This window comes from Mustela nigripes, chromosome 8, assembly GCF_022355385.1.
Source record: "Mustela nigripes isolate SB6536 chromosome 8, MUSNIG.SB6536, whole genome shotgun sequence".
In the NCBI taxonomy this organism is placed as follows: domain Eukaryota; kingdom Metazoa; phylum Chordata; class Mammalia; order Carnivora; family Mustelidae; genus Mustela; species Mustela nigripes.
Window position 1 is genome coordinate 4,621,052 of NC_081564.1, and position 13,154 is coordinate 4,634,205.

General features: G+C 56.2%; 2 protein-coding genes across 3 annotated transcripts in view; both read right to left on the bottom strand.

Moving 5' to 3' along the window:
• The window catches only part of LOC132023068 (transmembrane protein 132B), a 351,058-nt gene extending 348,800 nt beyond the window's left edge, over positions 1–2,258 (bottom strand). The window contains exon 1 of one of the 2 annotated variants that reach the window (XM_059408193.1): positions 1,403–1,480. In XM_059408193.1, coding sequence (XP_059264176.1) covers positions 1,403–1,451 — 49 coding nt within the window. In that variant the 5' untranslated portion in view covers positions 1,452–1,480. Of the gene's footprint in view, positions 1–1,402; positions 1,481–2,168 lie in introns of those variants that run through there. The other variant, XM_059408192.1, reaches the window with a different exon arrangement.
• A 5,333-nt stretch (positions 2,259–7,591) lies between these two features.
• AACS (acetoacetyl-CoA synthetase) overlaps positions 7,592–13,154 on the bottom strand; it is an 80,788-nt gene continuing 75,225 nt past the window's right edge. Inside the window, exons 18-19 of the mRNA XM_059408194.1 lie at positions 9,592–9,714; positions 7,592–8,619 (exon numbers count right to left, since the gene is read on the bottom strand). Coding sequence (XP_059264177.1) covers positions 8,434–8,619; positions 9,592–9,714 — 309 coding nt within the window. The 3' untranslated portion in view covers positions 7,592–8,433. The remainder of the gene's footprint in view (positions 8,620–9,591; positions 9,715–13,154) is intronic.

A 13,154-nucleotide genomic window follows, 5' to 3' on the forward strand; every position in this document is an offset into this window, starting at 1 on the left:
GGGGGGGGGGGGGGGGGGGGGGGGGGGGTGTTGGTACAGAGCAGACAATCCCTGTGTGATGGGGGAGGGGGCGTCCTTCCTTCCCTCAGAACCCTTCCAGCCCCTCTCCCAGAACCTCAGCCAAACGTGGTCGGCAAATCATGCCAGAAATTACCCAGAAAATCCAACCAGCTCTGAAGGAAGCTCTAGCTAATTCCTCTGAACCTTTCCACCAACAGTAGGCAGCTAAGTATCTTTCAAGAATCCCAGCCTTGTTTTTTTCTTCCTAGCTCTCCTAACTGGTGCTAAATATAGAGTTATCAAACTGTCTCTCTTTATGTCCCTGGTAGGGACCAGTGGAAGACTTCCACGGGCTCCCAAGAACCTGATGATGGCATGGAGGGCTCTGTCCTAGTGGCATTCACCAAGACAGCTGCCCAGCTGAGCCTCGGGGAAAAGCAGCTGGGCAGCTCGGCCAGGAGCTGGGCCAGCAGCAGGTTTCAGGGGCGGCCCACCTTCCCTGCCAGGATCTGGCCCCACAGAGCCAGGCACAAGCTCTTCTGTTGCTAGGGGAGGGGCGGGGGTTCTCCATCTTCTCTTACAAGCACTAGGCAGCCAGCTTCTCAGAGAGATTTCCAATATTCCCCTATGAGCACATCCAGGCAAAGGCTGACCCCCGTGGAGAAACAAAATAGAGACAGAACTGCAATTTTCAAGTCCAAGGGACTGCACTTTTGGGAACAGGTCCCAGGGCTTCAGCTAGGAAGAAACAGCCTTGACCCCCCTCGTGTACCACAGAAGAAAGCTGAGAGCAGAACAGCTATCATAGATGCCTGGGGCCAGGCTGACTGAAGATTCATCCACACATTAAGCCCAGGCTGAACGCCGATGGATATCTCTGACAGAAGGTTCTCTCCGAGTGGAAGGTTTTATGAAATATTTCGGGTCACTTAAGGGCATCTCAGAGTAAGTCAATATTTACTTTTCCATGCAAATACATCACACATTAAGTCGGCATACAAGGTGTGTTCCTAAATGCAACCTCCCTAAAGCAGTGACAGCCGAAAAGTTAAAGTTCTATTTTCCTACAGCAGCCTGGGTTCTGTGCCGTTTGCTTGTTAAGGAAATGAGAATTTTTCTAACGCGAAAGCTATCTGCTCCCACATCATGGGTCCCGATTTTAAAAATGTTTGGAGAACTGAGCTCTCCAAACGCACACGGATGTCGCTCGCGACGGTTCCGGGTTCATCTGAGCCTTTAGGATTGTCTCCGCTGTTTGGGGTGGGGGGAGGGGAGGAGGAGAGGGATTAGCATTTTAAGACAGGTTTCCTCTAGAACCAACATGTAGCCACCCCAAGGTGGTAGAAGCTTTCCAAACTCCAGCAGAGAGAAAATACATGACTATTTTGCCTTCCCCACTCACTAGGTTTTGGCGACAGCTGCGTCGATTTCAGCAGGGAGCCCGGCTCCATGGTACCCAGGCAATGGCTCTAGGCATCACCACGTTCCGGGCGGCCCTGCGCGCGCGGGGCTGCCTGGCCGCCTTGGGGTCAAGGCGCTGGGGCAGCTCGCGTCTCCAGAAAGCAAGAAGCAGGCTGCGCCTTACCTAAGGGGAGGCCACTTGGAGAGGGAACATGTTCGGGGAAGGGGGGGGGGGGTTGTAAAATGTAAAAGCAGGAGGGTGCGGCGAGGCGCGGAGAGAGGCTGCGGACAAGCCAGACAGACTGCGCCGACCGAGACGACCTCAAGGCTGGGGCCCCGCAGGTGTCCTGGCAACGCACGGCCGTGCGTCGTCCGGGGGCATCAGGAAATCGGGAGAAGGGGTCCACCGACGCCCCGTCACAGCAAAACCCCGCGGGAACCAGGACCAGGAGGGGCGAGGAGGGGGTAGATTCCTGGAGGCGCGCCCCCACCCGCCTCGAGAGGCTGAGCGCCTCCGGTCTGTTGCCCCCGCGCGCCCTGAAGGGATCCGCAGGGGAGCTGGGGTCTGGGGACGAAGGCTGGCGGGCTCTCGCGCCGGGCAGAGGTACGTGCCGGGGACCCCCCTGGGTTCCCGGGGTCTCCGCAGAGCTGCGCGAGTCCGGGCGAGGCGAGCTGCCGGGGACTTGCGAAGGAGGTGGCCGCCCCGCGCGGGAGCCAACTTTGTGCGCGGCGGCCGGGGCCGGGGAGGGGGTCCGGGGACGCGTTACCTGGGCACCGGAGCGCAGTCAGCGCCAGCAGGAGCCCGAGCGGCGGCGCCCGGCCCGGGGGCGGCATGGTCCTCGGCGCGCGGTGGGCGCGGCGCGGGGCTGCTCCTGTCGCGCGCCCGACCCGGCCCGCGGCTCCCGGGGGGCAGCCCCCGGCGGCTACGCTCGGGCGCCGGGCATGGCTCGCCCCCAGGGCGCCGCTCTTCCCCAGACGCAGGCGGCCGGCGCTGGCGGCGCTTCCTCCGCTCGCCCCTGCGCGCTCTCCGGGGCTCGGCCGTGCGCGGCCGGGGAGCTGGGGGCCGGGGGGAGGGGGGGGCTCAGCGCCCCGCGCCCGCGCCGGCGGCCCCGCACTTGGCCCGAGTTGCGCGGGCCCCGCCGCCGCCGCCGCCGCGGCTCCTGCGCCCCAGCGCCCGTCCCATCGCCGTGGCGCCGCCGCCGCCGCCGCCGCCGCCGCCTCTGCCCGCGCCAGCTGCCGGCCGCCCCTCAGCCCGCGAGAGAGTGAGCGAGCCCCGAGCGCGGGGAGGAGGGCGGGGCGGCGCGGGCAGGCGGGGCCCGGGGGGGGCGGGGCCGGGAGGGGGCGGGCCCGCGGCGGAGCCGGGGCCCAGGACGGCCGCCCAGCCATAGGCGGCGGGACGTGCCACTCCCCGGCGTCCCTGGGGGAGGGCTCGGGGCCGCACTGGCCTGGGGAGACCCGCGGGGGCGGGCGGGGGCGCGGGCGCGGGCAGGGCCGCGGGAGGGGGCACCTGCCGGCCAAAAGCACACTGACCGGGGTGTATTCGGGCCAAACGGCGGGAGTTCCCAAGGTCGCAGGGTCGGGGAGACAAGGGAAGGTCCTTGGAAGGGGGCAGGGACGCCTGGGGGGGGTGCGGGGGAGTGAGGGCCCACAGGGCACAGGGATTGCGAGGCTGAGCGCAGACGAGAGGTCCTGGAAAAAATTTGGCGCAGCTGGGGGGTGCCTGGGGGGGGTGTTTGTATTATTTTTCTGAGTACGACTGTTCCAGAGCAGGGGTGGACTCTGGGAGTCGGGGGCTACCTGAGGAGTGCCCACCGAGCCCCAGGACCGGGACGGGTGCGCTGGCTGGGATCAGGGATCCTGAAAGACATCATCGAAGGCGTCTTGGGATGTCTGCCCAGATGTGAGGCAGGGACCCTCGGGCGCCCTTACTGACCCGAGCAAGAGGACGCCCTGGAGGCGGAGGGGGCGTGAGAGGAGGCGTGAGCTGCCCGGGCGCGAGGGTGTAGTGGGACGGGGACTGGGTGGTGGGATTCTTCCAACCTGGGGACAGGGCCTCACTGGGGGGTCCCAGCACCTACTATCCACCCACCCCCGCGCCGCCACCCCTCACCCTGCGGGGCAATTGGGGCGCAGCACAATGAATGAATCATGCTGGGCGCATGTGGGGGCTCCTGCACCAGTCCTCAGATGCCCTGAAACTTGCCCCAGGCAGCTGGACGGAGGGTGGGCGGAGGTGGGCCCCTGAGGTGGGGGTCCTTGCTCCCTCCCAGCTCCCATGTACCAGCCACTGGCTCCAGCTCTCTGGGTTTTCCATTAAAAAGTGGGTCAAACTCTTTGGAAACGTGGATAGGCTGTGTGGGGGGAGGCAGAGTCTCCAAGTCTTGACTGAGAACCTTGCCCCCGCCACTCTTTGGTTATGCTACCTGGGTCGAGTCATTTATGCTCCCCGGCCTCAGTTTCCCCATCTGAGCAATGGAAGCCATTGCAGCGTCCACCAGGCGTCCCACATAAGGCATATAAAGCCCCTGACCTGTGAAGTAAGAGCTCATTTAAAGGGATCCACTGTGGACATTATCATTCTCATCATTATGGTCATTATTATCATGTATCTGATTTTCCTCTGCGGGCCCAGAGCTCACATCAGAAGAACAATCCTCCCCCCTCCCAGCTGGTGAGGGGGGGTGGCGGGGGACAGGGCACCTGCTTCATTAGTACAGACAAGCTCATTAGCAGAAGCGGTGCTCAGCTCTTCTTAGATAAAAGAAGGAAGAAAGAGCTAGGGGCAGGTGGCGAGTCTCTAGGCCAGGTTAATTGCAAGACAGAAAGGGATTTTCCCGTAGCAGCTAATGGGCTTCTTTTTCAAAGAACCTATGCACTGGCCAAGCCCGCTTTGGGTTCTCTGGCAAGGCCTGTGATCCAGGCATGGAGAACCAAATATCGGGCTGGACAGTGGGTGGTCTCCTGCGAGGGGTGGGGGAAGCGCCTGCGAAGGGCCCATCTGTCCCCTCCCCTTGACTGTTCCCCTTGCTGGGAGGAGGATCCCACCCCCTCCCACCCCCAGGACACTGTCACCATTTCCTGGGATCCTCCCAACCTGGCTGCCTCCCCCACTCTTTCCCACTCCTGCATTCATAAGGATTTGCTGAGCTGAGCCCCTACTGTGTGCGGGGACTGTAAGAGGATGGGGAGGGAACCGAGAGGAAAAAATGAATGGAATGCAGGTGCCCGCCCTCCAGGAATTCTCTATCTCACAAAGAGAAAATGCATACACAGCTAATCCCTAGGGAGATCCTAGCTGGAGGACCCGGTGGGGTAGAAGCCGAGGCAACCCACGTGTTTGACCAGAGGGCAGGCCAGTGAGGGCTGGGGGGGTCTGTGACCAAAGACAACAAGGCATTTTCTGGTGGAGGTGCCCTGGGAAGGGGTGAATAGGTCTGAGTCCCTGAGCCAAGGGTTATACAGTGTCCGGAGTGGTGGCAGACAATGTCCCAAGGGCTACCCTCCCCAGGGACTACCCTCCCCAGGGACTACCCCCCTCCCCAACACACATACCCCGCAGAGCCATCTCGCTTCTGTGGGGCAAGGCGGGGGACGCAGGCACATCACGGGCTTACCTCCGCCCTCCCCCACCTCCCCACCCCAGGTTCTAGCTGCTCCTCAGGCTCAGGGTTCCCACCTCTGCACTCTGCCCTTGCGGGTCCCTGCTCTGGGCACACCCGACCCGTCTCTAACCCCTGCTACCTCCCTCTCCCTTCCCTTTGGAGCTCAGCGCAAACATCACCTCCTCAGAGAGGCCTTCCCAGACTAGCCGTTGAACACGGGACCCTCCAGAGCCTGCTGGCTGGCTCCACGGAAAAAGCCTGCATCTCTAGATCTTGGGGTCTGCGTTCAAGCCCCGTGTTGGGTGTCGAGATTACTTTAAAAAGTAAATCACTTTGAAAAAAATTTTAAAAAATATGAATAAATAAAACAGCCTCTTCCCCAGCCCCCCCGCCCCCCACCGCTCTCCAGCCGTGTTTGTATTATTTTTCTGAGTCCGGCTGTTACAGAGCTAAGGTAGATGGGCACAACTCCCCCCACCACCATCGATCTCGGCTAAAGATGGCTGGGGAGAGGGATCTGTTCTTGGTGGCTTTTCCACGCGGCCGTGTGACATTGGACGAGCCCCTGAATTCTCTGAGCTCATTATTTGAGATGAGAACTCCAGCCCTGTCTGCGCGGGTCCTGTGGTTGGGGGAGGACTCCTGCATGTTAATCGAGGCCTCTGCGTCTAGACGGTAATGGGGGTATTTCCAGCGTTGTTCTGAGCGGGTTAAAAAAGCCTTCCCGGATCCTGCAGGGGTCAGGGTACGTGGGAGGGACTGGCAGCTATGACCTAGGAGGACACCAGCCGCCCCCCACCAAAGCTGGGCAGAGCCCTCCTCTCACCACTACCCCATCCCCCCGCCCAGCAAACCCAGAATCTCACCACCAACCTACTGGCCTCATAGCCTGGGGGGCAGGATCCAGAATTAAACAGCCCAAACTCTTCCCTTGTGTACAGACGGGGAAACTGAGGCAGATCCAACTAAGAGCCAGCTCGAGGCTCTCTGCTGCCCCAGGTCCCGCAGCACCCCCATCCGTCAGGCAGGTGCCCCCCACGCGGGCTCTCTCGCGCCCTTCCCCGCCCCCAGCTCCGCTCTGCGCTGCCCACGCGCCCGCCGGGCCACAGGCGTAGAGCGACACTGCCATCTCGTGGCTGCCGCTGGCACTGCGGGCCTGGCCTGAGCCGCGGAAGGAAGACCGTGCACCCAGGGCAGGGGGAAGGGGGCACCGGGCAGAGAGATTTCCCCACCCCCGCCGAGCTCGCCCCAGCTTTGGAAGACCCCTGTGTCCTGTGCACCGCCCACGTTTCCAGCACACGTGCGGCGACCCCCGTCGTGACCCACCCGTTAAGATGTTCTTTGCCAAGAGGGACTGTCCTTTTCCGATGCAAATATTCCCATTCGGCTGAAATGGTAGCTGGCATTCTTTCCAGCGAGCAGAGTCGACTCCTGCTTCCAACACCTCGGGGATGGTGGGTGAGGAGAGCCTCTCAAAACAGCAAGTGAGCTCACTGGAAACCAAGAAGGGCAGAACTGTGACCCCAGAATGTACTGACAAGTGATGGAGGAGTCCCCTTTTGGGGGACCCCGGACGGCAAGTACCCCACCTCTCTCTCTCTCTGTTCCATTTCTCTCTTTTATTTTCTGCATAGTTGAGACTCCCTGCTCTCAAGCATGCAGGGAGAGAAACCATTCCTCCTGGACTCCCCCACGGGGAGGTCAGCCCCTGTCTTGTTCACCAAATATCTAGTGACAGGAACAGTGCTGGGCGCTAAGGGGACCGTCCAAGAAATAGTGGTGAAATTAGGGACTGAAAAAGGACACTCGATTAAGAGCTGAGCCTTTTGGGGCTCCTGGGTGGCTCAGTCGGTTAAGCATCTGCCTTCTGCTCAGGTCCTGATCCCTCGGTCCTGGGATGGAGCCCCGCATTGGGCTCTCTGCTCAGCAGGAAGCCTGCTTCTCCCTCTCCCACTCCCTCTGCTTGTGTTCCCTCTCTCACTCTCGCTCTCTCGCTCTCTTGCTGTCTCTGTCAACTAAATAAATAAATTAAATTAAACCCTAACAAATAAATAAGTAAATACATAAATAAAAAGTGCTGAGCCTTGGAAGTTGGCAGAAATTCCGTGAAAATTGAGAACAGGAGGGGCTTGAGTCCACTTTCAGGTAGAGTCCCAGTGGGGGAGCCCCCCGGGGAAGAATGACTTCCAGGTGTGGCTAAGCAGAAAGCACCCTAACCAACCCCCACCCACGCCCCCTCCCCCAGCCTCCCATAGGTTCCCAGTGGGACCTGGGAGCAGAATGATCCCTGGAGGCCCAGACTGACCCAGGGTAGGGGTGGGGATGGGGATGACAAAGCGTTGGGAAGACCTCCTGCATGGTTTGAACCGCTCAGGGGCAGAACAAACAAATATTAGCACTTAACACAGACCAGGCGGGCACAGCTCTAAGGGCTTTCCATGGTTTGGTTTTTTATTTTTGTAAGTTACACATAACACAAAATTATCATTTTAACCACTTTAAAGTATACAATTCAGTGGCATCGAGTACCTGAACGGTGCTGTGCACCCAACACCAATATCCCATTCCAGAACTTTCCACCACCCCAAGGAGACTCCTTGTGCCCAGCTCCTCCCCATTCCCCCCTCGGGTCAGCCTCAGACAACCACCCAACCGCTCCCTCCGTCCATCTCTTTGGATTTGCCTGCGCTGCCCACTCCATACGAACGGGGTCTTTTGAGTCTGGCTTCCTGCACTCAGCATGTTTGCGAGGTGCAGCCATTGTTGAACCACGAATCGCTAGCTCATTCCATTTCTGTAACTGAAGGATAGTCCATCCTGCGGTTAGGTCATGTTTGCGTATCCACACGTCTGCTACTGGACCTCAGGACCGTTGGCACCTTTTGGCCGCTGGGAGTAGTGCAGCTGTGAATGCTTGGTTACAAGTTTCTGTCACAGCACCTGCTTTCAGTAGTTTGGGGCTGACACACTGTAATTCATTGGATCCTCATAACTATCTGTTCACTGTATGGTTGAGGGAACTGACGCCCCGGGGAAGGTCGAACAATGTGCCGTGGCCATAGGATCAGCCCCTGAGGAGTGGCAGGGTCAGAGGTGACCCAGGCAGTCTGACCCCAGGGGTCTCTGAGTCCCCAAGATGGATGGGTTATGCCTCTCCTACCCACGATCGCCTCTGCACAGCCTAAGACCCCCAGAAACTCAGATGCAGCCTCAATTCCTCCCCAAGAGACTCCCCAAGGGTTTGAGTGGCATCAGGCTGAGCCCTGAGGGCAGGGGAAGGAGTCCTGATAGGCTCAGCCAATCACATCCCCTCCTGCCAAGGAGCTGACGAAAGAAGGCATGCGACCCAGTGCTGACCAATGAGACGTAAAGGGACGTAGTTGTGGGGAAATGCTTTCCTGGACCAGATGACCGAGGCAAAGGGCCCATTTCACCCTCCACCTCTTCCCTCTTGCCGCCTTAGAGAGTGAGGTGTGATGGGAGAGCTCTGGCAGCCTCTTTTGACCTTGAGGCACCACAGTACCTCTACCCACAACAGGTGGCAGCACAGAAGACAGAGAGCTCCTGACAATACCTTGAGCCACGGTGTCAGCCTCCAGTCCAGACTTCCTGTCCACTGAGATGATAAACTGAATTAGAAAAGCTACTTGTAGCCAAAAGCAGCCTGATAAACCTACGTACAGGAAAAGCCCCCAAGGGACTGCGATATGTATTTTCCACTCAACAAAAGATCCCAAGTCAAATGGTAGAAAGTACAAAAAATGTTATTCCCTGTATACTAACTTTGTGAGTTTTTTTTTCCCCAAAATATGTATTCCTGGCACAAAAGAAACAAGTATTGAAAAGGCATAACCCCCACCCCTCGGAGATAACCACCTCTCATATATTCATGTGTTTTCCATCCCTTCCTCTAGCTATAGTCTATAGACAATTTATTAAAAATGAGCTCCCTTGGAGCCCCGGGCTGGCTCAGTCAGTAGAGCACGGGAGTCTTGATCTCTGGGTTGTGAGCTGGAGCTGCACGTTTGGACACGGGCATGGACAGTCCTGCAGGGTATGTCCCTAAAGAACGGATCGTCGAGTGAAAGCAGGTACAGTTTAGGGATTTCCACATCAAGTGCCTCTTAGAAAAGTTGTACCAATTCAAACCCAGGAGTGCAGAGCGGGGCCCATTTGCATTTTTAATATACACTCTCTGGCTTATCCAATTAATAAAAGACTTCCCATTTTGGTTAGTTCGTTATACGTTATGAATTTGTAAATATCAAGGAGACTGTCACAACGAAATTTAGAAATTCAGTGAGATCATCCCTAGTTATGATTTTATGGTCACTTGTTATAATCGTTCAACCCACTGTGCTTTGGTAGACTAGGGGTGTGAGGGATGGTATCAAGCCATTGCCGGGACATGGGTGGGCTTTTCCTGGTCTGTATAGTTCTTCGCTCTGAGCACATAGGCCTGTGTACATTTTTCAGTATTTTTTATTTCTCTCACAAATTATATTTATTGTTTAGTCTTTGCTTAGGGGAGCTTCCTGTGGGAAAATCAGAGAGCATTATGGACCACGCCAGGATGAACATGCCTTACCTTCTTCACATTTGCAAAGTCCCAGTGTCCGGAGGAGGGGCAGGAAGTGATGCAACACAAGTGATTATGGAAATGTTGACAGACAGACGAGATCAGTGCCCGGCGGATGTGGTCCTCACGTTCCTGTTTTGGAACACCCAAGCTGGAGTTGATGCGCTCGTTAAATCACAGCATTTCACTACACAGGGCCAAGAGATTTCTTCTTGTCTAGAACCACCAGGCTCAAAACCGTGTTCTATTTTATAACAATAAAGCCAATGCCAGAAGGGATTGATTTGTTCACATCATCAAAACGTCCACAGCTTCAGGCTTGGCTGGTTCCAGGAACCCAGTGTCCTCAAGATTCCGAGTCAGGAGAAGAACGGCAGAAAAGAAGTATCATTGGCTACAGTGAGGTCATGTTCCTATCCCTGAACCAATCACAGTGCCAGGGGATGGGATATGCTGATTGGCCAGGCTGGAGTCCCATGCCCAATCCCAGAGCTGGGAGAGGCTTCTGCCCTGCGCAGACCACACAGCCTGAGAGCAGGGTGCGGTTGCAGAGGACGGGGAGTCCAGGGACAGCTGTCCATGCAAGCAGGTTCAATGCAGAGAACAGACCCGGGGAGACTGCATCCATGAGGGAGCTTCCTCCTTGCCCTTACATTTCACTCAGCAGGCGGAAGACACAGATGATGCTTATGCCTTTAATATTAAAAAATTTTTTCACACAGTCACATTTCCTTTTCTTTTTTTTTTAAGATTTTATTTATTTGAGAGAGAGAGCACAAGTGGGCAGAGGGAGGGAAGGGGCAGAGGGGGAGAGAGAAGCAGGCTCCCCACTGAGCAGAGAGCCTGACACAGGGCTCCATCCCAGGACCCTGGATCATGACCTGAGCTGAAGGCAGAGGCTTTACGACTGAGCCACCCAGGCGCCCAGTGGTCACACTTCCTTAAGCATGTTTGCATTGAATGAGTCCTATACTTTGGACCCTAGAGCTGGGGTACCCCAATTTTTCACCATGGACACTCTAAATAAGGTAGCCGTGTTTAATTAGACCTACAAGGGGCAGTCCCCGAGAGCAGCCCACACCAGGGCATCCCTGATGAATTCTCAGCATGGCTCAGCTGCCACAGTGCTCCCCTGCCTTCCTTCCTTAGAGAAGGAAGCCCTCAGCATTAGCTCGGGTGTCCCTTAACACCTGGTCAACTGGTAGAATGCAAGCACCTTTCTCTTACTGTTCACTAAGACCTTCCGGTGTAACAAGCCATGTAACCATTCCAGTAGAATCAGAGGGGTTATTTTCTTTTATTTATTTATTTATTTATTTATTTATTTATTTATTTTTAGGGGGGTTATTTTCATTCCCATTTTACAAATAAGGAGAATGAGGCTCAGGGGTTTGACCCCCTTGCTTTTAAGTCACCTAAAAATGGCGGAGTTGGGGCTTGAAGCTACTCTGAGCCGCACAGTGCTCTTCCTCCCTCTGCAGAAAGCCATTCCCGACGCAAAGCCGCAGACAGAGCTGCCTCCCAAGGGACAAAGTACAGCGTGCGCCCCCGAGATGTTGCTGGTGGCCGGGTTTCTGCCTTGCTAGCATGGCCATACCATCGTGAGCTGCTGGCAGGTGCTGAACTTGCCCCACCAGTGCTGGACTGGCACAGGGCGGGGGAGAACCTGGGCGGTCAGGACCCATCAGAGGGCCTCGGAGGGAGAAACTCATTGTCTGGGAAAGCGGGGACCGCCGAGAGCTCTCGGATCCCTGCCATGAAAATTCATGTACTTTAACGACGGGGAAGGGCTGAGCTGGGCGGCGGCCCCCAGGCAGCCCCTGCACCTGCTGCGGGGCCGGGGTGCCACTCAGTTGATTAAATGCAGCCGTTAAAGCCCCCCTGGGTCTCGCCTCCTTGAAACCACAGCACCTAAAATTTCATTGCGATCATCTTGACATTTACAAATTCATAATGTATAATGAGCTAACCCGAAGTGGGAATCTTTTATTAATTGCCTAAAACGGGGAGTATATAATAAGAATGAATAAATACAACAAACCAAGCTGGCCCTGCAGATCCCCAAGAAGCCGGCCGTGGAAGGAGGCTTCACACACGTGACCCCTTGGGATCTGAGGACTGGGCGGGTGGCTGAGGCCAGTGGCTTTCCCTCATCGCGGGGTCGGTCCCCAGGCTGGGAGGGAGAGCTCCCGCCAAGACAGCAGACACTGTTTGGGTGGGTTGCCTTGTTGATGTCTGCTGCAGGTTTCAGAAACACGAGGGAGCCTCTGAGACGCCGCGTCGCCAGAATGCCCAAGAGATGATCCTTGCCCAGCTCTTTCTGCTCGCACCCTCCGCTTCAGCGACCTCTGTGATTTACAGAACGAAGCTCGCCTTTTGCCCCAAGATGTGGATATTCAGAGAATGACACTGACCATGGGCTGACCCTGACCTGAGGCCTGCTTGGCCACCGGCAAGGGCCCCATCGGCCCCCGGGGCCTCCCAGCGTGCTGTGCCAGGAGCTGTCTCCCCCCCACCCCCCATGGAAGTGAGGCCTGATTTCCAGGGCTCTTGCGGAGAGCTCATGCAGCTAAAAGGAGAGGCTGTAAACACCAAGTATAAACGCTTGAAACAGTGCTGACAGCTCCTTGCAGAACGAAGGTCCTGATTATATAACGTGGCTGCCTGGGGAAGGAACACTCGTGCCTGCTCAGGTCTTTCCAAAAAAAAAAAAAAAGGAAAAACAGATTTTAAAAAGTTAAAGCTGCCCACCTTAACCCTCATTCATTCTTCCGGCCGATGTTTACTAAGCCCCTGCTATGCGCCAGGGGCTCGACAAATAGCTCTAGGGGCTGGGGATGGGACAGAGAATCACACCAAATTCCCTGCTCGGGGAAAGCTGACATTCCAGTGTGGGAAGACCATAAACCGAATAAACAGGCAAAACACACAGCAGATCAGAGGAAAATGGGTATGAAGGAGAAAAGCAAAACAAAAGTATTTTTATTTTTAAAAATATATCAGTCTTGTTTTTTCATTTTTTTTTAAGGAAACTATACCCCCTACATGGGGCTCAAACTCATGACCCTGAGATTAAGAGTCGTTTGTTCTACTGACCAAGCCAGCCAAGGGCCCCAAGAAAGTTTGTTTGTTTGTTTGTTTGTTTTTTAGAAATTGGATTTATTTATTTGACAGAGAGAGAGCACAAGCAGGAGGAGCAACAGAGGGAGAAGGAGAAGCAGGCTCCCCGCTGAGCCAGGAGCCCCCCACCCCAATGCGAGGCTCAATCCTGGGACCCTGGGACCACAACCTGAGCTGAAGACAGACACTTAGTCAACTAAGCCACCCAGGCACTCCCCACCCCCAAGAAAGTATTTTTTGAGTGAAGAAAGAAGGAGTCAGAAAAGGCCTCCCTGAAAAAGTGTCATTTGAACAAATGCTTGAACGGGTGAGGGAATGAGCCATGCAAGTGATGCCCCAAGAACAGGAAGTGCAAAGGCCCTGGGGTTGGATAGTACCAAAGGCAAAAAAGGCATAAATGGAGACCCACAGCCCAGACGGCGAACTTTGAAAACTCCACGGCCAGAAGACAA